The following is a 26,006-nucleotide window of genomic DNA, read 5'->3' on the forward strand; positions in this document are numbered from 1 at the left end:
CCATTTGTGGCGATTCGAGCTGGCAATAGCCACCACTTTGAAACTTTTCCCAGGAAACTTGAGGTGTTTTTTTTTTATTCCATTGAGTAACCAACTAATGAAATGGGAATGGCCCCTACAGCTGCACCACCTACATTTATGGGACATTTTAAGTTCAGGGAGTGTGAAGTTTCCACCAAGGGACCTCACCTCAAAAGACCCATTCATTCCATTTCCATTAATTCTTTCAAACAAATAGACAATTTCTCACATTTAATTAAAGTGATAACTACGGATGATTCTCTTTTGTTAATTATAATCTCTTATATAATGCTTTATTCTTTCAATTATATTACAGTCTTGTATCCGCAGTTAATCGTGCTCGTAGACTATAAATATTTACAGTGTTTGACAACGAAGCATCACAAATTTATTCATCGATTAATATCAATCATTTAATCGTTCCATTGCCATTTCAGTTATTTACCGTCAATTGCCTCGGACATGCTCCAGTGAGTTGATCAATATCAATACACCAGACTTTCATCATTTTCGGAATCAATTGGTAATTAGCTAACAGCACCCTTTGCCACTCTCATCATAATTACGATAACCGCCGTATTTTATCTATACACACTCCAATTATTCTCCCATCAATCGCCTTTTATTCACTCTTTCATCCATTATCAGTTCAAAAACACTCGTAATCTATCAAATATCCTCACACCAATACTTTCTGTTTGGCTCGATCCTCAATTGCCATTAGACTTTTTTACATTGGAAAAACAATAACAGTAGTGACAAACAAAAATTACATTTCCATTTTGTACACTTGACAATTAGTCGGAGATGAAACAAAAACCCCACTGGGGTATTTTTTTCTCAACGGGGAGTCAGCAATTATCAGAAATTGATAATTGACTTGATTGCACCATCATTCATCCCCACGTAATTCATGCCCTCTGTTAATTGATGGCTGATAGATTTATCAAATGGTGGCGAGCAAAAAATACTGTAACTGGAGCCATTGTCAATTAACGGTGGCGAAGAAAACTTTTAAATTTGATAGGGGAAAATCAACTACGATGCAAAATCATGGGAGCAGTAGAGTTATCATTCCTCTTTGTACTCAGCTGTTAGTTATTTTTTCGAATGCATCTAGAAGTAGCAAATGCCCCGTTGAAGGTTCAACTGCCAGTGGACAATCGGGTTAGACCGCTCCAAATGTTTGATCAAATATTTCGAAAGTTTATTGGATAATCTTCGCTAGGAAATTCTACAGGATTGATCTCCGAGGAATTCCGACAACTCCGTACGAAGCAGCCCTAGATTTCATCGGAAAGTATAAACTAATCTCAAGGTCATCATTGTTGGGTGTCAGTTTACAGCTCTTCCTCTCGTAATTAGATTTCGAAATGTAATCTTCGCACGAAACAACCCCGTAGAACAGGATAATCCCTAAATTACCCCAAAATCACAAAATCGTAATGGAAAAACTCCAATAAACTACGATCGTTTCCCCTGACTAGCCCCCGGACTAGAAGGCGAGTACAACCCAAGTTTGAGTCCCAATTCCTTCGGTTTTCTCGTGATATTTCTCACTGGAAATGGATTGAACTGACCTTTGGGACTGGCCCCAGTATCGTACCCACCAGAGACTCTGGTGACGCCATCCAACGGTCCGAGCGTCATCGAGGCTTTCCGGTAAGCGATCGACTCCCTAGACGGTGCTTCAAACTGCATCCTGCCAGGATCATCACTCATCTCACCGGTCTTTCCCTCGACATCATCGAGACTCGAGAGTTTCGAGTTGTAGGGGCTGCCAGTTTTCCCATAACTCCTCTCCTCGAATTGATAATTAGGGGAGAGATCCCTTCGGTGTGTCATCGGAAGGTACGAGCCAATCTCAAGGTCATCGTTGGTGGGTGTCAGTTTATAGCTCTTCCTCTCGTAATCAGATTTCGGGAAGTAATCCTCGGGGAATTTCGCGTGGTTCCTCGCCCTGTGCTCAGACTTTTCGTAGGTTTCTTAGGTAATCTTCAGTAGGAAATTCTACAGGATTGATCTTCGAGGAATTTTGACGACCCCGCAAAAAACAACCTCATAGAACAGTGCAATCCATAAATTATCCCAAAATCACAAAATCGTAATGTAAAAACTCCAATAAACTACGATCGTTTCCCCTGACTAGCCCCCGGACTAGAAGGCGAGTACAACCCAAGTTTGAGTCCCAATTCCTTCGGTTTTCTCGTGATATTTCTCACTGGAAATGGATTGAACTGACCTTTGGGACTGGCCCCAGTATCGTACTCACCAGAGACTCTGGTGACGCCATCCAACGGTCCGAGCGTCATCGAGGCTTTCCGGTAAGCGATCGACTCCCTAGACGGTGCTTCAAACTGCATCCTGCCAGGATCATCACTCATCTCACCGGTCTTTCCCTCGACATCATCGAGACTCGAGAGTTTCGAGTTGTAGAGGCTGCCAGTTTTCCCATAACTCTTCTCCTCGAATTGATAATTAGGGGAGAGATCCCTTCGGTGTGTCATCGGAAGGTACGAGCCAATCTCAAGGTCATCGTTGATGGGAGTCAGTTTATAGCTCTTCCTCTCGTAATCAGATTTCGGAAAGTAATCCTCGGGGGATTTAGCAAGGTACTTCGCCCTATACTCGGATTTCTCGTATGAGTGATCTAAGGGCGAGGCCAATGGTAATGTCCTCTCGTCTTTGTTAATGCGATTGATCGACACTGGCTCATCATCGTAATACGACACTCCACGATCCAGATCCCCTGGATAACCCCTGTATGATAAATCCTCCCGTATCTCCTCGCTCGGTACATTATCCTCGTCATACCTAACGCGAAACTCCAGTGTCTCCTTGGATAACAGCTGACGTTTACCAATCTCATATTTCCTCATACCAGGTCGATCAATATTACCGAGAAGTCCCAGACCCTCGTCGTGCACTGATTTATCATAAGTCTGAGGAAAGGGATTTGAGGGTTTGAGGGGTGATACCTTTGATGTGGCGAAATCGTAGGGTTTGTACGTGTCGTACGGACTTTCTAGGGAATCCTCGAAGGGTTTCTCTGGTTTCATGTAATCTAAGGACGGTAGTTGTGGCTCGTAGGACGGTAAGTCTGATCCATAAGCACCTCGTGAGATGATCTGATGAGAGAGACTCAGGGTGGGAAGAACGTGGACTGACGAGATTTTATTGAGCTTCTCTAGTTCACGGTAGATGTCAATGTCACTTTTCGGGGAGAGACCCTCAACGCTATGGAGATCGTACTTTCTTGGAGGTTCATAGGTCTGTGTGATGTCTGGGTAGTGGTGGAATTTTTCTACTGTCGAAGTGTCTTGGATTGATTCAAGATCGCTTTTGGTCTCAATGGAGTCGTTGGAGGAGTTGTAGGAGAAGACGTTCGTGAAGATGCTGGTCAAATCCATCTCCTCGATGTCATTCTGGCCCGATGAACTCTTGTCGTAGGTATCCAGACTAATTGGTGACGGCTCATCGTAGTTAGCCAGCAATTTCGATAGCTCCTCGTTTATCTGCTTGTCGATCAAGGCTTCTCTTGTGTTCAAGTAATCACCTGCTATTATCTCGTCTACATCTAGGTGATTGATCTCCTCGCTATCATCAATTATCGAGAGTTTTGAGAGCTCATCGTGCATCTTAGCGTCGAACTCGGAGCCATTTGTTGCCTTCATCTGGTCGAAATCCTTCAAGTTTATCCTGGCTAACTCCTCGTTGATCTCGTGTTCGTTGAGTCCCATCTTTTCTAGAATCGGGCTGAAGATCTTTGAGATCTCCTCGTTTATCGGACTTATCGTGATTTCTTTCGATATTTCCTCGAGATCTGGGAGACGCTTCTTAGCTTGGCACGTCAGGATCTTGTGGAGAATAGCTGAGTTCTCCTGGATTATCTTCAGGGCTCTGTCGCTGCTGCTGCGACGGCCATTTTCTCCTCTCTTACGGGGCTTGACCTTCGTCCAAACACCAAGCTTCGACTCTCTGTCGTCATCGGGCTCACCAGTCTCTTTTCTCTTTGTGTAGTTCTTTAGAATACTGTCACTACCTTCGTCCATTTGGATCCTAGGCTCCACAACGTACGTCTTTCTAACTTCATTCGATACTGTTATCCCTGGCAGGTCCAATCTAGCCGGGGAAAATCCACTCGCTGAGTCGCTGAACGTGTCCTGTCGTCTTGCCTCAAGACTCTTCAGATCTTCCCAGTCGTAACCAGTCTTTCTCGTCATGTTTGTGTCGCCCGTGACACTACTCTCTAAGGCTGTTGCCTCCATGTGTCGCAAGTCATCTAGGATATCACTCGAACGCTTCTTCGTGCCGATGAAGTCCTCCGTCGAGGTCGACAACTTCATCTCTGTAAATTTCTTCTCCAAGACACTACAGCTGCGCTCAAACTTCGTTGGGGTTCTTTTCTGCGAAGGAAGATCCTCCAAATTGTCCCTGGATAACTTCAGGGTCATGTATTTGTCCCGTGGGAGGGGGGAGACTGTATCGTTCTCCAGTAAACGTTCCTCCAACTCCTCGTTTTTGAGCTTCTTTTCGTACTTATCGAGCTTTGAGTCTTTACTCGAGTCTCGCTGGTGGACTCCGATAATTGTTGACGGAGTTCTTTCGGACTTTGATGAGAGAGTTAGGGCTAGTTCTGCCTCGAAGGGTCTACCGGAGTCGTAGTCGTCGATTTTTTTAGGGATCTTTGGGTCTGGAGCCTTGGAAAACCTTGAGGACTCTTCTAGTTTGTAGGTTAAGGGCTCCACAGCGTCGGTCTTCGTTGGGTTCTTTGGCGATGTTGCCTTCTGTTCTGGAGAGGAGATCGGGTAGAACGGGGATGTTACCTGGAGATCCACCGGAGTTTCTGAGAGATTCTCTGAGTTCTTGTAGGCGGACGTGTATTTTATTGAGTTGGCACTTGTTGACGAGTGAAGCTCAGAGCTGAGCGACGATAATTCCGTGGATTTTATGGGTCCGGGACAGTAGGACTCACTCGAGCTGCTGACAACAATCTTAGTCGGACTTATTTCTGACTTCCTCAGCGAGTCGAGGCTGATCGGGGTCGAGGGGCTCACGTTATCCAAGGAGCATCTTGACTCCATCTTCGATCGTGAGGGGCCGATATCGGAGTCGATGGATTTCATCGTTAGTGTCTTGTCGTCTGAGCTCGCTGACGAGTGGGACTTGTCACTCCTGAGGTTGCAGGAATCTGCTCTGACTGGGGTTCTGGGGCTTGTAGTTAGACTCGAGACCTTTGAGTCCGGACCCATCGTCTCGCCAGAGCTGAAGGACTTCGCACTCTCCGGGGTCTTCGGGCTCCTCTTCATGTCTTCGTAGGGCTTTAGACTCTGGGGGTAATCGAGACTCAAATGAGACACTCTAGATTGGATGATTGCGGGGATCTTCGGCTCTTCAATCATCGACGTCACACAGGTCGGCGTTGTCACCCCTAATTTACTCAGCTTCTGGTCGACAGTCATCGGGGATATCGGCAAGTGCCCTATAACGTAACCCCTCGCGTAATAGTTCATGTCAACAGGATTATCCTCAGGTGAGGCAACTTTACCCAACAACTTTTTCTCAATCTCCCCAGACAAATCCAGCGATTTCGAGAGGTACTTGATGTCTAGATCGCTTCTGAATTTTCCATCGACCGAACTATCTTTCTTTTGGGCACTTGGTGTTGGCTCGACAGCCCTAAGCACATCATCACCGAGAGTACTGTACTTCTCATGTAATTTCACTACTCTGTCTAATTTGCTCTCATTACTAGGTATAAAATCGTCACTATCTACTGGCACTGAGGTAACATCCTTCGCCCCGATCTCCCTATCGAAGCTCCCGTTATCGTCGTCCAATTTATTCTCTCTTCTATCAAAACTCGTCGATACAGGTAGAGCAATGGAATTATTGTCATCGCCAGCTGATAACCTTCTTATTTGATCGGTTATCGTCGCGATTGATGCGGTAGTTTCTACGTCCACTGGGTCCACACCTCTGTTTGGATCGACTGACCCATCTCTGATCATCTCGTGGATGCTGCGAGTGGGAGAGGAGCTTGCTCGTGGACTTCTTTCGTCGTCTGTTGCCATTATATAACAGTCGGATGTTGACGTCGGCTCTTCGCTGTCACTCAGACGATCGGGATCGTCGCATAGCTCGGTTGATGTACTATCACTGTCACTGTCTGCACTACTGCGTCTCGACGATCTGAGACTGACGGACATACCCTCGGGGGATTGTACCAGATCTGTGTCAACATCATCTGTCACTGAAAAATAGAAGGAAAATCGATCAGATGAGTGGTCTTAAAGGCGGAATAAAATTGTATCAGGAAAATGAATAAATGGATGAATTATTATAAATAAATAATTTGTCCGGACTATAAAATAGTTCCTGTGAAAATAGAGGATAATAATGTCGAGTCTTGTTAAATTGTGAACGACAATTATCAACATTATCATTAACAAAAAACTATTTATTCGTCGAATGAGTTATGTCTTAGAATGATTATTTTGTTGATGAGAAAAAATACGTGGGGTTGATGAGGAGAAAGAAACATTCAGCATTATGGCACTTCACGGTTAATCAGCAAATCCACGATTTATAATTATTTTATAATGAAGAAAATAATACAAAGTTATCGGATGGTGGAATGAACCGAAATTATCTTCCTTTTTTCACGACTTTGTTCCGATTATTGAGGGTTGTAATGGCACTGAATGGCACTTTGGATTAATCATTCAATGCTTCGATCGTCGGAGGAGATATTTAAAGGATAATTGAGGATGGAAATGGCAGATTGGGGTTGGGAAATGGCAGATTTAATTTTTTCATTCAAACAACTGCTCTTACGTCACAGAGAAGAGAAAACAGGTGGTGTTGGTGGTGTGAATGCAATCGCGAGGGTTCAACTGGGGCGGCTGTTGACCCCGCCACGCCTGCGTCAATACTCAGTACTTGTTGGTATTGGGAGGCTTTTTTCGCGGGTTTCGGGGTATTTTATTGGGCGATGGTTACTGAGAGAGGTTTTACCGACGTCGGGTACAAGCTCCGGGGGTTAGAGGGTGGAGCAGCGTCGGCGGGGGTCGATAATAGGTCGAGGGGTGGTAAGCAAGCGTGAAATGATTCAATACACTGAGAGAAAAATTTCGTAATATGTAGACCATATTTACTTGACAGAGGTAAATCATTTTCAATGGCTTAGATCTCAGGATGTTTGCGCTTCACGGAATTCGAATTTATCATTTATCATTTATCACTATCGTTTCACGTTACATCTTGAATATATTACATATCGAAATATTGGAAGTGCATAAAAAATCATGAAGACTGTAAAGACTTGAAGATTGACGATTCTTCTACGGGATTTGAGTGAGTTCGTTTGTGACAAAATCATTTTTGAGTACAAGAATATTTTTATACGTGAAGTTTAGACTTATCTCAAGGAGGGGGACGGAGGAAACCGCTATCATATGGGGCATTTTTAAATGCCGGCGATCTTCGCAAGAAATCGCGAAGTTCACACTTCGCGTTAAATCGCGATGTTATAACATCATTATGAAAAGTGCTAGTTAAGTTGAAATTGAAGTTTAGACTTGTCTGAAGGAGGGGGGCGGAGGAAACCACAATCGTATGGGGGATTTTTGAATGCCGCTGATGTCCGCGAGAAATCGCGAAGTTTAAACTTCGGGTCAAACACCGAATTTTTTTTTTCTAAAAAATGCACTTTAAGACGAATTTTATGGGAATTCCGAAAAAAATATTAAAAATAGAAAAAAAGTCGTCATTTTTCTGAAACATCGTACTTGGGAAAAAAAATAATAATAGTCCAAGTGGATTGAATTTATTTGGGTGAGAAAATTCGATAAAAAATGTAAGAGAAGACGAATGAAAAAGTTTTTTTAGAGGAAAGAAATTGAATATTTACCAGCAGGTTCGTTCTTAGTTTCCCTTAGCTTCTTCGTATCCTTCCAGTGCAAGGTCACCCCCTGTTTATCCTTTCGTATTTGATTTCTCGGACTTCTTAATGGCGCAAATCTTGATTTCGGGGGTATTGCACCCGGGGGCGGTCCCAACTGACGGGTTTTCGCACTCACTAGAGCGCTTTTTCCCACGAGAAGGTGATTCATTGCTTGGGATGTGGCTGGAGTCACCATCGACTGTCTCGCGCAGGCAGCTAGAATAATATTCGATATTAAAACAATTTTTCTTCGGGTAAAAATGGCGAGAGGATTGAATTAATTCTGAGGCGTAGTGCGCGGTTAATTCTTGTAACTTCAATGGATCGATTTTACCGGATAAAATGATGTGAGCTTGTCTCTGTCTCTCTCTCAGCTTGGCATACTGATGTTTCAATGTACTGATGTCAAGTGCTAATCTGTCTTTATCCGCCCCTTGATTGATTGCCTGCAGTGTTCCTGCTGCTATTGAGGAGCCTGGAAGTATTTCATTTCGTGATAGAGTCAATTTGCTGGGTAATTAGTTCACGGAGAGACAAATCTATTTTCTGAAGAGTGAGAATTTTTGAAGAGAAGATTTTCATTTTTACATCCATAAAACATCATTAATGAAATATTAATCCACTTCAAATTTCTTAGCAGTATTTCCAAATAAATTTAAAAACTTCAAATGGTAGATTTCCTTTGACATTATTAAAATATATTTATTCCTCTCGAAATCGAAAATATTAATAAAATCAATAATTTCACGAATTGTTAATTTTGGTAAAAATAACAATTCCATTTTGTAAGTCTCCGTTTGAATTTGTCCGTGAGAAAGGAGAAAATACAGCGAAGAAAACCTAGAAAATTGACACTGATAAATTTCCATAGGAGAAATCGCAATTCTTTCTAACAAAAGCATGGGCAATATCTCGAAGGAATGGAGAAACTAAGGCGGTTTTCATGAGTACAATTGTCCTGCGTCGAATTTTCATGAAGTCCACCTAACAAAGAAAAGAGAATTGAATCTACAGAATCAATGAAACATGAATAAACGGATCATAATTATCCAAATCATTTAGGTCAGAGGAAAACAGAATAATTCTACTTTCTTAATATGACGTTTACTAAGCGTTTCTTCGAACAAAATTGATTATCATTAATAGCTAGAATTAGGAGATTATCTCACATTTTTTACGTTAGGGACAAGAGAATCTGAATGCAATATAGTGGAAATGACGATCGATGTATTCACTTGGAACAAAAAATATTAAAATCCAAATATAAAATTTCTGATATGATTGGAAAGAAACTGCGACTCAATATTCCAAATTAAGTTTTAATTTTTAATTTGGTGCTGAAAACTCGAGATGACAATATTCTAAGTACGGAATTATTTTGATGAGATGAACCACAGATTAATTGAATTACCGCGTGAGCTGACTAAAAATTGATAACAGTGCACGGAGAGAAATATTCAAAACGTAAAACGTTTCGAAACGTAATCTGAGAGCGAAGTAAAATTCAATAACAAGTGTCAATCGTCACGTAAATTCTACGATCTGTTCCGTAAAAATTACTCATCCGTCCGACGCCTCACGGCTAGCCATGAGTCACCGTGAGGGGGAGATTTTGACAACACGCTACGTAATTTTTCCGGAACTTTTCGTAAAAATTCCTAAACATCCAAGAATTCTCATGTTCTGAGGCATAATAAGTCTTGAAGTTTCTGTTAGATTTTACAACTTCCAGAAAAATTACGTGACTTTTTCGTATTTTTTCGGTGACAGACCCGAAAATTTACTGAACGTTTCAGATTTATTCTCTTATATTCCTATAGAAATCCACTGAAAACGATTCTCGCTTGCGGATTACGTGAAATGTTCCGTAATTTTTCTTGAACATTTCCCTCCGTGTGTGAACACACAATTTTACCAGAGTATCAACATACATTGAATTCCAGACATTCACACTTTGAAGGGTGTTCGAGAACGAACTGAATCTTAATGTAATGTAATGTATGTAATATGAAAATTTAACAGCTGTCATATTACTTTTTGCAATGAGAATGATTATAAACAATGAATCGACAAAAGAAATAGCGAATCTAACAGGAAAAGGGTACAATGAAAGTACGCTGCTGGAAACAAAATGAGATTCATTCATTTCTTCCTATGGAATATATATTTTTCTGTACTGCTTCTCACGATTTCTCGTCTGGGAATTGGTATTACATACTTCCCAAACTCGAAAACTTGAAAATCACTACAGAAAAATATTGTTCCTGGGCTGTTGCGATGGGGTTTTTTTACTCGTGTGGCGTTGGCCTCCGAGCCGTAGGCGAGGCAACAGGCCTCGGAAAAATACTATTTTCAAATCGGTGAAAAACAAATAGAATACTCGGTAGATTTCCAATAGAATTTCCTGTCCAATGTGCTAGATTCCGCTACTGTATTTTCCCCACGCGCAGAAGAATTGGAAGTTTATTAGATCTCCAATCGCTCTTCAATTTTCTCCCCAATAGTTTTCCCCATCCCCTTCACAAATGAAATTTCCCTCTCAGTTCGGTTTAATGTCCTTGCAACCTTTCTTGTAACCTTTCTTAAGCCTGTGATGAACGCCATACATAGCAGCTGCCGCAGCCAGTTTCTCCTCCTCCTCGGTATCAGTGTCCTCATCGTCACTGAGACGTCTCGCCCAAGGGGTTATATTGTACCTGTGTTTTTCCCTGAGATCTGTCACCCCAGCCAGGGGTCCCATATTGACAATGGTCTTTATCAAATTATTCATGTCAGTGAATTCGAGCATTTCTCTCGTCAAAACCCCCATAATGCTGTAGAATTCGTCGGCGGATGTCACTGTCATAATTCGACTGAAATTTCAGGGATAATAGAATTTATCAGAAAAGCCTCGTTGATTAATTCAATGGATACTTACTCTGATATTCCCTCCCAGATGGCAAGGGCTGTTCTTAGAAGGACCTCGTCACCCTCGAGAAATATTAAATCCCAGACTCGCAGGACCACGTCCTGGGGGAGACAGTGGCAGAAGAGGGTGAGGAACCATTGCATTGTGAATACGTTTGTCAGGGGTGGCTCGTAACTGCTGCCTGCATTACGAAATAAACCGTTATATTTTCAAAAACACGTCGAGACCTTCTAAAGATCTCCGCGAATGATATGACAGCGACGAAGAATTTTCCGAAGAATTTACCGAGAGCAATTTATTTCCCTCTGCCGAAAAATAATGTTTCCCTGAAGAGGCCTTTTGTCGTGTCGAAACAATTTACTGGACAAAAAAGAAAGTTTCCACCAAAACATGATAATTTTCGTTGTAGTAATTGGTTTCGTGAGGCATTTGTCTTTCGGGTAAATACATTCGTTCTGCAGAGAGTTATATGAGGCTGCGGTTTTATCAAGTGAATGTTATTGAGTAGTGTAAATCGTTGATCAATAAAAACTTATAATTTCCATGGAACAAATGATAATTTCAAGAGGAAACTACAATTTTTTTGCTAGAACTGTGTTATTGGCAAAACTATTCAATTATTCAATTATTTATTTCCTTGATGTTATAAAAGTATTTCTTCGTTTTACATCAGCATCAGCCTTTCTTTCGCGGTTGACAAAACTAAATAATAATAATTTATTCAGTATGTATACCCTCTCGGGCTTTTACATTTTGTTCCCCCCTCGATTTCCGTTTAATTACATTGTTTGAGTACAAAAGCAGTAAAAGTACAAAAGTTTTATAGTTTTATAACCTTACGTTAACATTTCTGATAAACAAACATGAGAGACAAACATGAGAGCTACATAAACAACAAAACTAAATAATTTCAATGGGAATTTTTTTTTGGGAAAAAAATATTCGTTCCTCGTCAATGCATTCTTTCTACGGTATAAACCTATGGAGTTCTCAGATCAAATGATTGTCGTACAATAGATTATATTTTTTCCTGCCAACAGCTCGACTTCTTCGAGGAATATTTCGGATCATCACGACAACAATTTAATTTTTGTGAAAGGCATGCAATTTCCTTCTATCAAGTTGGTTAATTTCCCTCACATTAATTCCCACTCTATTCAATATTCTCACGTGGAACATATAGTTTTTCGACAGAGCTAATTTTTTAGAATGAATTTTTTAGAATAAAGAATGAATATTAATCAAAATTATAACAATTTAAATAAATCTGTTTTTAATTTTTCCAATTAATTGAAAATCCGGTGCAATTTGGAATTAAAAATTCATGTTTTGATTGACAATTCGTGTTGGTTGAAGAATTTTCGTCTTCCTGCTGCTCGAAAATGATAAATTTCATGATTTTTTCCCCTCAATCGAATTTAATATCGTCAGCTATGCTTATACACACCACTTTGGCTATACGACGACGATATTCTTCTTTTTCTAAAAATCACATATCTACTATCCACAAAATTCCAATTCTTTTCCTAACAATAAACGTTGATTAAATCGTCAATGAAGGATCCGTACTGTTATAATGCCCCCTGACCTTCAACTAAACTCACCAATAAAGGGATGAACACGATCATCAATTTCCAATAACTTTCTCTCCAAAATAACGAAAAAGAAGTTCACCTGTTGCTTTATCCTTAGCATCGCACTGCAGAGCCTCCAGATGTTTCGACAACTTGGGCAATCTCATTCTCAGTAAATCCCTGAAAACTGCCATGTCAATGGACAGACCCCTGAGATTATCTGCGAAATAGCCCTCAGGTAGGACACCCTCGATGAGATAAATCATGACCTTGACCGCTGATGATTCCGCTCGATCTGTGACCTGAAGTACAAGGGCAGCGAGTACATTGAGTCCCTGGCAGTAGCCAACGGACTTGTTCCATCTGGCAAAACCCAGCAAAACACGGCGCAATACCGCCTGGTTGTCCCGGCCGGCTGCACCGCAAAACAGACTGCAGCCAGTTCTGTGGAGATCCTGGAGTAGGGGAGAGCAACAATGAAGATGGTAATTGGGTCATGTGCAAACACACGTGTGGCTCAGTGAATGGTAAATGATGGGTTTGTTTTCATTTTCTTCGAGTTCTTTTCATTCTCAGTTGACCGAGTTGTTAGGGGCAGACTGTGTTCATAACTCGTGACCGAGTCGAGAGGTGAAGGGGAATAAGTCAATATCTCGGGGGATATTTGCGTGGAGAGGGAGCATCAATCATTGGGTTGATGAGTTCTGGTGATTTTTCTTCAATATCAAGCGCTGGGGTTTCCTTTTAATATGCAGCGAGGGGTAGACATGCAATCGTCGATAACGACTTCTGCGAGAAAATTTTAGTTTGGAGGAATAATTCAGTATGTTGAAAACTCGTTATTACAATATTTTCACGAATGTAAGGTGTGGGAACTAAAAATTTGAGGGAATGTGGGGAAGTTTTTATCGAGTTATAATCCCACTGAAATTTAGGGGATTTAATTTTTGCCTGAAAATTAATAGAAATCGGAAAATTCAGGTGAATGTATTCTTCGATTTTCAATTGAGGATATACAAGTACTTTGGGTATTTTTTCTCCAGTGAAATGCATCTCCACGTTTGCAGTCGAACATCAGAGCTTTCATTTGAGCCCCATTTGACCCTGAGTTTCCGGACATTTTACTATGATTTTGATATTTACACTTTGCAGATGTAAATTTGAACCTCGATATGGAACCGTTAGAAAACATTTTTAAAATGTGAAGAAAAAAATTAGAAAGTTTACTGAAAGATTGGCGAAATAATTAAAAAATTGCAATTCAAAAAATTACGAACATTTTCCATAAATAATTTATACATAACGAATGTTTAAAAAATAATAATTCTGCGGAAAATGTAATTTTGATGACGCTGAATGTTCATGATTTTTTTTCAAATTTTTCTTACGCAATTTAATTGACAAATTTGATAATTGAAATGGTTGAATCTATACTGTGGTCTGTACCAAACTGTAAAGGACTTATTTGAACATTTCCACAAATCCGTTTTTGTCCGAATCATCAAATATAACGAAATATAAGATGTAAAAATTATAACAATTCGATTGAATTTTTTCAAAGTTTAGTTGAGTTAAAAATTCGACTGAAATTTCAAGGAATTTAAATATTGAAAATTCATAATTTTATGAAAAAATCGATTGAAACGGTAAATTTAAATTCCATGATTCCATGAACATTTATAGAAATTCATAGAAATTAACAGAAAAATTCTGTGGCTTCTCAATTAACTAAGCATTCTCGTTAATTGGAAATTCTCTTCTCTTCGCCGCTTAAAAATTTGGATTTCCATTCACTTTTCAGTGGAATTTAAAATTTCATGATATTTTGAACCTAATGTCGTTGTCCTAAAAATTACCACTCCTAAAATTCCCATGATCTTTCAATTTTTTTCATACAGTGTAACTTCATCAATTAGATTTTACGTTCCACGTTCCCATTACTCGTCTTTTGACACATCTCCTTAAAAATTGAACATTTGCTCTTCAGATCATTTGTCAACGAATTACCACACTTTTTGGTGTTGATTTTGCACCTTTCAACATGATTTCCCTCTTCAGCCATAATAAAGCAATAATTCAAACATAATTTTTTAAATCATAGCATTTTAAACAAAATGTTGTTAAATACCTTTCCATTTCCTCATGAAATATCCACATAAATCAGGACAGTAAGTACGTAATCACCTTCATCATGAATAATTTAACGAAAAACTGTGAGAAAAAATTTTTTCCTGCATAAATACATAATGAACAAACTTATTATTTTTCCCCACTTCTCTCCGTAATTACTTCATAATTAAAATATTATACACAGTAAGACTGATGATGAACAAGTTATTGATTTACACTGAACGCATAAAAACCCCTCCGGCGGTTCGTAGAAAATATGAAACTCTCCAAACATGAGAGCAAACGAGTAAATATCCTCACGAGATAAAATGGAAAATTCTGCTCTGTTCTGTTTATATTTGACATCTCCTCGTTTAGTTTCCCCCTCGATACTTTATTCCCCATCGCCGCTGGTTCGCACCTCACTTTATCCCGCAAAACATACCCCTGGGCTTTCAAATGGCACCGGGCCACCCGTTGGGCCTTTAAATCATCCCACGTTTCTCGATAAGTGAATGAGGACAGGTTGGGTATGGATGGAGCTGAATAGACGCGGGTGGAATATCAAGCGCTGAATTAATAGTCTTGGGGAGGATTGTTTGATGTCTTGTAACTAGTTAGAGATTTCGCACAGTTGCAATCATCTGAGGATTACGGAATCTCGAGAAATATCTAGTTCAATGAGTTATCCGAGTTTATTCATTACTTTTATTGGAACGAAAATTGCAGATTATTCCGAAAATATCTCCGGGACTAATGGGGTTAGATCAAACTTTCAGAAGATTTTCTGTAAAAAAATCATGCCGTTGTTAAAGAAATTTGACTGAATTTTCCGGAAAAAGTCAATGGAATTTCAAGTTTCTCGGAAAAATCAAGTATGATAATACGTATTATATTTTCGACACTATAAAAACAAGTGTCGATATAAAAAACAACTTCCCGAAACGTTCTGCTCCTAGAAATGGGAGAATAATCCTAAAAATTCTCCTCAATTTCACCAATGAATTCCATGTTTTTGTAATTCATTAATTGAACTTCTCACGAGACACCTAATCCCCTCGAAATGAATCCAGATATTGAACTGACATACTGAGGGCCTCCCGAGTGCTTCTGAGGGTCGGCTTCTGTTGAGAAGGGTCCTCGTAATACCCCAAATCTTACCTTCACAATCTGTATGCCGAGCTCCTCATCATCTGGATTACTCCACTCGTTGAAACACAACTTCTCCGCCTGCTTCCAGTCCACCCCGCGCTGCTCGAGGTGGCGTTCTGCCAACGTCAGCCACAACTGTCAAAATTCCCCAGCATTAATCACAATTCTCAGAGCTCCAGGAAGAGAAGCATTTCCCCACCCATTTGTAATAATTTTTAACAGCTTTATTTTCTCTTCGAGCTTTTTTCAGGAGCCTTGTGGTTGTTTCTCATGATTTATTATGACACAACTCACCCTCTTGCGAAACTCAGGCGGTATTCCCTCGGGCAGTCTTGCTACCATTTTCATAGCGTCCAACCATTGTGTAAATCCACTCTCACCTGGCTGGGGAGTCAGACTGAAACGCATTCTTGTGTCTTCGCCTGTTGAGAGAGATGGGGAAATTAATTTTCTTGGAAATTGGTTCCTTTTCTTTTAGATTGTGGAAACAATGCCCCGGGGATTATTATCAAATTATTGTTGATGGGTGTTTGGGAACGGCAGTGGAAAATACAAATTTATTTGACGACGGATTCTTTGTGAGGATTCCTGAGGAAATGGGAGAAAATGAAATCAAGTATAATTAATGACCAAAATATAAAAACAATTGACGAAAATAAAAACTGGTCATCCTATTTAACGATTTTACTACTGAATCCTTTCCATCAAAGTGTTTTGATTCATAATTAACTATATTTGTCCGACGCATTGTTCAGGTGAGTTCAAGAACGGCCAAATACGTATTTATAACTGGTCTCCCTATTTAACCACTTTGCTACTGACTCCTCCTGAACAGCAGTGGAATATGAAAATTTTTTTTGCGACGGATTCTTTGTGAGGATTTCTGAGGGAACGAGAAAAAATGAAATGAAGGATAATTAATTGGCGAGGTATAAAAACAATTGATGAAAATAAAAACTGGTCTCCCTATTTAACGATTTTACTACTGAATCCTTTCCATCAAAGTGTTTTGATTCATAATTAAATATATTTGTTCGACGCATTGTTCAGGTGAGTTCAAGAACGGCCAAAAACGTATTTATAACTGGTCTCCCTATTTAACCACATTGCTACTGACTCCTCCTGAACAGCAGTGGAATATGAAATTTTTTTTTGCGACGGATTCTTTGTGAGGATTTCTGAGGGAACGAGAAAAAATGAAATGAAGGATAATTAATTGGCGAGGTATAAAAACAATTGATGAAAATAAAAACTGGTCTCCCTATTTAACGATTTTACTACTGAATCCTTTCCATCAAAGTGTTTTGATTCATAATTAACTATATTTGTTCGACGCATTGTTCAGGTGAGTTCAAGAACGGCCAAAAACGTATTTATAACTGGTCTCCCTATTTAACCACTTTGCTACTGACTCCTCCTGAACAGCAGTGGAATATGAAAATTTTTTTTGTTTCGGATTCTTTGTGAGGATTTCTGAGGGAACGAGAAAAAATGAAATGAAGGATAATTAATTGGCGAGGTATAAAAACAATTGATGAGAATAAAAACTGGTCTCCCTATTTCACGACTTTACTACTGAATCCTTTCCGTGAAAATGTTTTGATTCATAATTAACTATATTTGTCCGACGCATTGTTCAGGTGAGTTCAAGAACGGCCAAAAACGTATTAATTGGTCTCCCTATTGAACAACTTTGCTACTGACTCCTCCTGAACAGCAGTGGAATATGAAAATTTTTTTTGCGACGGATTCTTTGTGAGGATTTATGAGGGAACGAGAAAAAATGAAATGAAGGATAATTAATTTGCGAGGTATAAAAACAATTGATGAAAATAAAAACTGGTCTCCCTATTTAACGACTTAACTACTGAATCCTTTCCGTCGAAATGTTTGGATTTATAATTAAATATATTTGGTCAACGCATTGTTTTAGGCGAGTCAAAAAATCTCCAAATACCGATTTAGAACTGGTCTCCCTATTTAACCACTTTACTACTGAATCCTTCGCGTCAAAATGAAACGCACTCTTGTATCTTTGCTGAGAGAGATGGGGAAATTAATTCCCTTTGAAATTGGTTTTTTCTCTTTTGCGTTGCGGAAATAATGCACCGGGGATTTTTATCGAATTATTGTTGATGGGTGTTTATGAACACCAGCAGAAAATGAAAATTTATTTGGTAACGGATTCTCTCTGAAGATTCCTGAGGAAATAAGGCAAAGTGAAATCAACTATGATTAATCAGCGAGATATAAAAACAATTGATGAAAATAAAAACTGGACTCCCTATTTAACCCTTTTACTACTGAATCCATTCCGGCAAAACATTTTTATTTATAATTAAATATATTTGTTCAACGCATTGTTTGAGGTTTGTCCAAGAATGGCCAAATACCTATTTAGGACTGGTCTCCCTATTTAACCATTTTACTACTGAATTCTTCGTGCGGGATGAAACGCATTCTTGTAACTTCGTCTGTTTAGAGAGATGGAGAAATAAATTCCCTTCGAAATTGGTTTCTTTTCTTTTGCGTTGCGGAAATAATGCACCGGGGATTTTTATCGAATTATTGTTGATGCGTGTTTGTAAACACCAGCAGAAAATGAAAATTTATTTGGTAACGGATTCTTTCTGAAGATTCCTGAGGAAATAAGGCAAAGTGAAATCAACTATGATTAATCAGCGAGATATAAAAACAATTGATGAAAATAAAAACTGGACTCCCCATTTAACCCTTTACTACTGAATCCATTCCGGCAAAACATTTTTGTTTATAATTAAATATATTTATTCAACGCATTGTTTGAGGTGAGTCCAAAAACCAAACCAAATACCAAATTAAGATGAGTCTCCCTATTTAACCACTTTACTACTGAATCCTTCGCGTCAAAGTACTTTAATAGTTAATTAACGATTTTTATTCAATACATTGTTTGAGGCGGGTCGAAAAACGCTTAAATACCCATTTCTCACGTTTAAATGTTTTATTTCAATATTGAATGGAATGGGGTAAAGTGGACACTCATTATATTTGTTTTAATGTTCATAACATATTTTTAATTCGGGGACAAATTGATCCAAAACCAGAAAACTTTTTATCTCTGTTCCCCCTCTATTTGTTTACTCTCAACCTCAAGAAGAACAAACAATTGGAAGCACTGAGGATGAATTTATATTCCCCGCACTCGTCCCTTTCCGGAGAATGTGCGGAGGAAACGTGAGCAAATAGGCCGAGAGAAGCTTGGCATGAGGTTAACACAGCTATTTGTCTCAAAGTGTAAGCTCCATGTACACTTTGTGGAGTCCCTGAACGCTGACCGTCTCTCACAATTGGTTGGTTTAACTGGCGCAGCGGGTTCAATAGCTGAGTTAAAAATTCCATTCCTCGAATGAAAATGCTCCGCGAGTCCCAGGGAGTTCGAACATCAAAGAGATTTCAACGGGGAATAACAATATTGGAACTAAAGTGTGTAAAGTGAAGGAGAGACACTCAAGAATTTATTAGTACTTCGAATTGAGTTGACTTCACTCGATAAATTAACTGTGTCGGAAAGAACCGTAAAATGAATCGAGTTCATTTGGTGAGACGACTGTCGTAAAGTTTTCTGCAAAGCAGTCACTCTTAGTGGTCGATAAATCGTAACAATTTATTGAATCAGTGGAGAGGACAGGTTGGCTGACGGGGAGGTTTATAGAATGATTTAAATCAAATTGGATAAAAAATTACATTCTTAACAATTACTGAATTTTTTTCCAATATTAAATAAGTGGCGATTCGTAATAACAGGACTAAATTTCACATTGACATTTCATCACATCACATCAATTCATCACATGGAAATTCATCACAACAAACAATTCATCACATGGAAATTCAACACAGGACCGATTGAACATTAGTTTCGTTTAACGCTTCGATATTTATTTTATAAATTCAACACAGTACCGATTGAGCACTAATTTTGTTTAACCCTTCGATATTTATTGTAAAGTAGCTGCTGTTTACTGGAGGACAGTTGCTCTCTCTTGTTTTCACACTAATATTCTTGATTATCTGCGTGGAATCGCCCACAATATCAAATTGTAAGGTATTGTTGTATTCTGTGGTTTCGATAAACCAATTAGTGATGATGATTAGGTTGATGATGTTATTAATGGAAATGAATTAATTTCATAATGTAGTGTCTTATAAATTGGTTTAAATAAATTTGATGAGATGATAAAATATTTTGATATCGTGCGTTTTTATTTATTCGTGTTGAATTTGTTTTGTGATGAATTTGTTTTGTGTTGAATTTGTTTTGTGATGAATTGTTTTGTGATGATTTTCTTTTGTGATGAATTGTTGTGTGATGAATCGTCGTGATGAAATGTTTTTGTGACGATTAGTCATGGAACCGGCGAATTGCTTATTCTTATAAAGCATAGATATTGTTGTTAATAAATTAGCAATGTGCTTGGAAATGGTCATTTTAAAAATAATTTACTTCTATCATATATCCTTTATCGTTTCATATCATTTTGATTGATTTATTTTTCGTCGTTAACCAATTGTGGGGAATTTCTTATGAAATTTCTTGTACAATTCAAATGAAAGAATGATGATATTTATATTATCTTCAAGCTTCGATGAAATGATGTTAGAAGAACTTTTTTTTGCACATAATTGAATGAATCTGAAACGTCATATTTGAAGAAAAGGTTGGGAAATTCGCTTTTTTTTTATTAATACGCATTTTAAACCTTACAGTATATTCTGCAGGGAAAATTCACTTTCAGGGAAATTTTAGAAAAATTCAAAATATGCAAAAATCCGCATTCAAATGAAAACAACGAGATGGGGAATAATCTAAAAAATCCAAAACTTCAATTTGAAAGATTATAAAGCTTCCATTTGAACGCAAAAAATCAATTTTCGGGAAATGGATAAACATCCTTAACAAAATTATTTTAAATACATGAAATCAAGAATTCACTCATTCCAAATAAATCCTCCATTAGAATAAAATAAACAATGATTAAATGCTATGAATTGATTCTCTTCGCCGTCTAAACAATGACATAATTTCTAACAAATCAAGTCTTTCTCTGGATCAAGAAAACATTTATTTGTATTCAAAAATTATTTATTTGAAGTCAATGAAAACGCAAATAAAAATGAATTTTGAGTTTGAATAAAAGCTTTAGGATGAGCTATTTGTATGAAAGTCATGCATTCAATTCACATAAAACATTCCTCTGGGTGCAATGATCATACAACATTTCTGTTATAATAATACCAATAAATAAATAGAGAAGACGTATCAAGTATCAAGACCATTTCGACTTCAAACACGTGTGAAACATTGTAAGAAGGTCCTTAGCTTGGTTACAACTCACCAAGAGAGAATATAAACTACCCCATTTCTGAATCCCACTCATTCTTTCGTGCTCATTGTTCCCCTACTATGTTCAGGTGGACTTACGTCACCCCTGAGATTTTCTGTATAAATCCCACGTATTATCATCATGCCCATGAAATCTACGCACTCTATTTTCAGAAAGTTCTATCTCTGGATTCATTCCGCTATCAATATGCACATAAATTTTCCCGCTTGGTGGAGGAAATAAATAATCAAAAAATCGTTTTGTCAATCATGAATATTTAAAAAAACGCGGGGGAGGCGTTTGTGACGTTTAATTCAGCGCCCGAGAGGTGAAATGTAAAAATTGAAACAATCATATTTTCATTATTTTTGGAATATCTGAACTGGAAGGTTTAGATGAAAATTTTAGGGGAACTTTTTGCAGCAAATTTGAATTTATCCCATCCGAAGTGATTTCAGAAAATACAATATTTTAATAAGAAAGATGACGTGTCATGTACACTGAGAGAAAAAAATATTATCTGAAACAAGTCTTGTTTAAACCAAAAAAATCGCTCGTTCAAACTTACCGAATAAATAAAATCTAGTGCTGATCATTTGCAGATTTTCCCGAGATGAAAAATTTTTGTCGCAAAACTATATTCAGTAGTTCTGAAAAATTTGTATCCTCGGAATTGATGAATTTTATTCAAACAAATTAATGAATTGATTCGAATAGCTTGTAATAAAGCACTATTCAATTTTATCTTCATTCGCGGTTTTATTCACACAAAATGGATAATTTTTCACATAAACACACGTTCAATTGATCCAAATGAAGAGCTTATTAGTTAAAAGCAAATACTTGTTTAGCCAGCGAAGAGGACAAGCCCAAATGAATCATCTATTTGATATAATTAACGCATTCTCATTGAGATGAATAACATAAACTCAAATAAAATTCCCAGGACTGAACAAGATAAATGAACAAGACTCCGCAACTCAACTCATTTCCTCCCACCCCTCCCGGCCCAATCCCCCCTCATGAAAAACCAACCTTCGTCGTCCTCGTCCTCCTGGTACTTAGCAGCGTTCGCGGCTCCAGACGCGAGGCTCTTGAGTGAGTTAAAAAATCCGCTCATTCTCCAAATGAAACATCCACTCCTTTCTTCACCATCCCCCCTCAATATTCACCTTTAAACGAACCGCGAAACCCCTCCCACCATCAGAAATTCCCTCCCACTCACCCCCGGGAACCCCCCATCAGCCCTCCCCCTCATTGTCTCACACAATACCAATAATTCTTGAACAACTTCTTGTCCCACCGAAACTCCTTGAGCCACATTGCTTCACAATTCTTTCGTCCAATCAGCGAATGTCGACCCAGCACCCTTGACCTTCATACTAATCCCTTCATCGAATAATTCACACAACACGACTCCTCTAACACCTCAATTCCCTCTCAATTATTGTCATCATTATTATTAGTTCGAAAGACGCTCATTAGTTTAAATTCACTTGATGTTCGCCTCCGCGAGCACAATCGTGATCATTCCAATTAATTATCACGGTCCGATAAACAATTTCTCAATTAGCAATATTATTTTTATTATTACGAACGATATTAGCCACTCAAGTCTGAATTCCGGGCACTGAAATCCTTTGTTCCGTCACAATTGTTGATAAAAATTGGAAATATTAATAGTATTGATTATTTCATTCTATTTGCATTCCTTATCACTATTTGTTGGAAGAATCTTCATTAATTCAATGCGCGTGACTTTTGCTTTCCAGCAGATCGTCACGGTCCGATAAACGATTTTATGTCAATTATTGTTATTAGGAATAACAATAGCCACTTCAATTAAGATTGCAAACACTTGATTTATTTTCTCTTCAATTTTTTATGAAAGTCAAATTAATTAACAACATTCTTATGTTGTTGGTCATTCATCATTGTTTAATAAACAATTTCTCAATTAGTATTATCATTTGTGTTGATAAAAATAAAAAATATCAATTGTGTTAATTATTTCATTTTGTTTTTATTCTTTATTATTATTCACTGGAAGGATCTTCACTGATTTAATTCACGTGATGTTTGCTTCCCGATTAATTGTCATGGTTTAATGAACAATTTTGTATCAAGTATTGTTATTAGGAATAACAATAGCCATTTTAATTATGATTGCAAACACTTGATTTTTTTTCTCTTCAATTTTTTATGAAAGTCAAATTAATTAACAACATTCTTATGTTGTTGGTCATTTATCATTGTTCAATAAACAATTTTTCAATTAGTGTTATCATTTGTGTTGATAAAAATAAAAAATATCAATTGTGTTAATTATTTCATTTTGTTTTTATTCTTTATTATTATTCACTGGAAGGACCTTCACTGATTTAATTCACGTGATGTTTGCTTCCCGATTAATTGTCATGGTTTAATGAACAATTTTGTATCAAGTATTGTTATTAGGAATAACAATAGCCATTTTAATTAAGATTGCAAACACTTGATTTTTTCCCTTCAATTTTTGATGAAAGTAAAATTAATTAACAACATTCTTATGTTGTTGGTCATTTATCATTGTTCAATAAACAATTTCTCAATTAGTATTATCATTTGTATTATCATGGATAGCACTAGCCACTCACGTCTGAATTTCAACCATTGAAATTCTCTCTTCGGTCCCAATTCTCGATAAAAATAAAAATATTAATTATATCAATTATTTTATCTTGTTTTTATTCTTTATTAATTCACTGGAAGGATCTTCATCGATTTCCGTGATATTTTCTCCCCAGTTAATTGTCACGGTTTAATAAACGATTTTATGACAATTATTATTACAATTCTCGTTATCAGAAACGACGATAGTCACTCAAATTAAAATTACAAACACTTGATTTTCTCCGCCTTTTGATTTGCGATAACAATAAGGATAATTAACAAGATTCATATGTCGTCAATTATTCATCACGGTTGGATAAATATTTTTCCACTTAATACTACTATTGCTATTCTCTCGAGTTAAAACCTCCAAGCAATTAAATTTTTTCTCCTTTCATAAGTCTTGGTGGATAAAACAAAATTAATAACATTGTCCACAGCGATTTTTATTATTTACTACCATTATTGTCCGTCGAAAGTCATCATCAATATTCTCTCAATGAATTATCACAGTTCAATGAACAATTCTTCAACTATCATTTTCAATTAACGATTTGTTAATGTCGTGAATAATAATAATCACTGAATTCTCTATGAAGCTTGAAAAAGAACTTCCGAGGATGCATTGGAGTCATTGAATATTCTTTATAATCGTTGCCACCACTGGTAATCAGATAACCAGAGCATGTAAAAACTCCGAGTGTGACTCTAGAGACGTCGGAGAATCGGAGAAGACTATCGCCGCTAGTTCCCCAGCGTGAGGATGGAAAAAAACACCCTCACATTCGCCCCTAAATCCCCGACTAATGCCACCCCACCCCACAGCTGTAGCACACGCTACACTGTCGCCCACGAACTTGGGCTGTTACCCCACGGCCCTCGTGCACCAACACATGCGCACGGAAATAAATCCACGAGGATAGCCCAGTACTCTGCATGATGAAGACGATAACCTCTCGTTACTGTTCATTCGGTGTTAATTATTGCTTAGTACGACTCTCTCGCGAGTGAAATCGAGGGATTAATGCGGGGGTCAATTTGTTATCGCGAGGGGAGGGGATTTACCGGAGAGTTCACACACGCACTAGTCAGCACAGGGGATTGTCCACTTATCGGGCAGACGGGTCTTGACGCATTGCACCAAGTGAATTTTCGGGTTTTTCCACTTCACTTCGGGACGATTTTTTGAGATTATTGGAGACGCGGTGAGGAAATATCGGGGGGAGGGGATACTCTGAATGACTTGATCGAGGCAGAACCGGGACGTGCTAGGGCCAACGGTACGTGACGGTCTCGGAGAGTCAGCTGAGAGACCAGACACAGGAGTCGAGGGGCGCAAACAATGTGCGCGCGCTCACTCTCGGTGTTCCCTCCACCACCTGCCCAGTGGCTCCCGCGAGGGCGGATTTTTCACTGCACTGCTGGAGCATTAGGCGTGGAATTTCGAGTCAGAAATTTAGATTTTTTTAAATGATAAATTTGTAGATTTGTTATCACTCGTGGGTAAAGTGAAATTTAACGCACCCTGTGCGCAAAATCTGACTTTCCATTGTGAGGAAAATAGGGTTCGACACTCGTGGGAGAAGTGCTCTGTGACCCTGGGGAGGGTAGCGCTTGCAGAAGGGCTTAAGTCTTAACACTTTATGTGATCGAATCGTTAATTCAACGATTTTCAATCATCAAATTTGTCAATGAAATTGCGGGAGAAAAATTGAGAAAATCGTGAATATTGCGCAACTATCTTCTAGGCGTGACATTGATCTATTATCAACATACAAACGATTGTTGGATCGTTTTCAAATGTATATGTGCCCTCACCATCTACTCTGGTAGACAAACTTAATTGAATTTATTGAATTAGAGGTTCAAGCTGATTACTTTTTCCAGATAACTACTGTTAACAATTTTTAGGTGAAACTCCCCATTATCCAGATTCCCAAAAATTGAAGATGAGTTCCTGACAATTAATGATATTTCCCTGAAAATTAGTGACAATATTTCTAAAAATTAAAGATAATGCCACAAAAAAATAATGACAAAATCACTCAATTTCAGAATTTTGCACACGTTGAATCCCTAAAAATTGTCAATAGATTCTTTCAAATTAGGGATGAATCACAAAAAGTCAGTGAAATCTCCCTGAAAATCAAAACGTTCTTCTCTCTCCACATACAGTTGACGTATATATTATTATTCATTATCAGAATGGGACCGCAAATCCATTGAATTTAGTAATAATGTCCGGGAGAGCGACATTGAATTCGATTTTAGAGGAAGAA

The 26,006-nt window shown here is 38.2% G+C and overlaps 1 protein-coding gene across 1 annotated transcript; it reads right to left on the reverse strand.

Moving 5' to 3' along the window:
* Positions 1–278: 278 nt before the first annotated feature.
* Positions 279–22,227, reverse strand: LOC107040099. The gene is made up of 9 exons (XM_015260046.2): positions 22,111–22,227; positions 16,004–16,131; positions 15,719–15,844; positions 12,549–12,903; positions 10,884–11,055; positions 10,532–10,818; positions 8,301–8,441; positions 7,934–8,182; positions 279–6,274 (listed from the first exon to the last, which is right to left on the reverse strand). The coding sequence occupies exons 1-9, from the start codon at positions 22,193–22,195 to the stop codon at positions 2,148–2,150; spliced, it is 5,670 nt and encodes a 1,889-aa protein (XP_015115532.1). The 5' UTR covers positions 22,196–22,227; the 3' UTR covers positions 279–2,147.
* Between the last annotated feature and the right edge of the window lie 3,779 nt (positions 22,228–26,006).

Source organism: Diachasma alloeum, unplaced genomic scaffold (assembly GCF_001412515.2).
Source record: "Diachasma alloeum isolate Michigan unplaced genomic scaffold, Dall2.0 Dall_scaffold_00316, whole genome shotgun sequence".
NCBI classification, from domain to species: domain Eukaryota; kingdom Metazoa; phylum Arthropoda; class Insecta; order Hymenoptera; family Braconidae; genus Diachasma; species Diachasma alloeum.

What these genes read in the sequence shown, in the direction of transcription:
- LOC107040099 (XM_015260046.2), bottom strand. Translation starts at nt 22,195, where the DNA reads ATGAGCGGATTTTTTAACTCACTCAAGAGCCTCGCGTCTGGAGCCGCG. An exon ending in TGCTAAGGATAAAGCAACAG is followed by an intron (nt 11,056 to 12,548) that starts GTGAACTTCTTT and finishes TTCGTAATGCAG; the next exon opens with GCAGCAGTTACGAGCCACCC. An exon ending in TAAGAAAGGTTACAAGAAAG is followed by an intron (nt 8,442 to 10,531) that starts GTTGCAAGGACA and finishes AAATACTTCCAG; the next exon opens with GCTCCTCAATAGCAGCAGGA.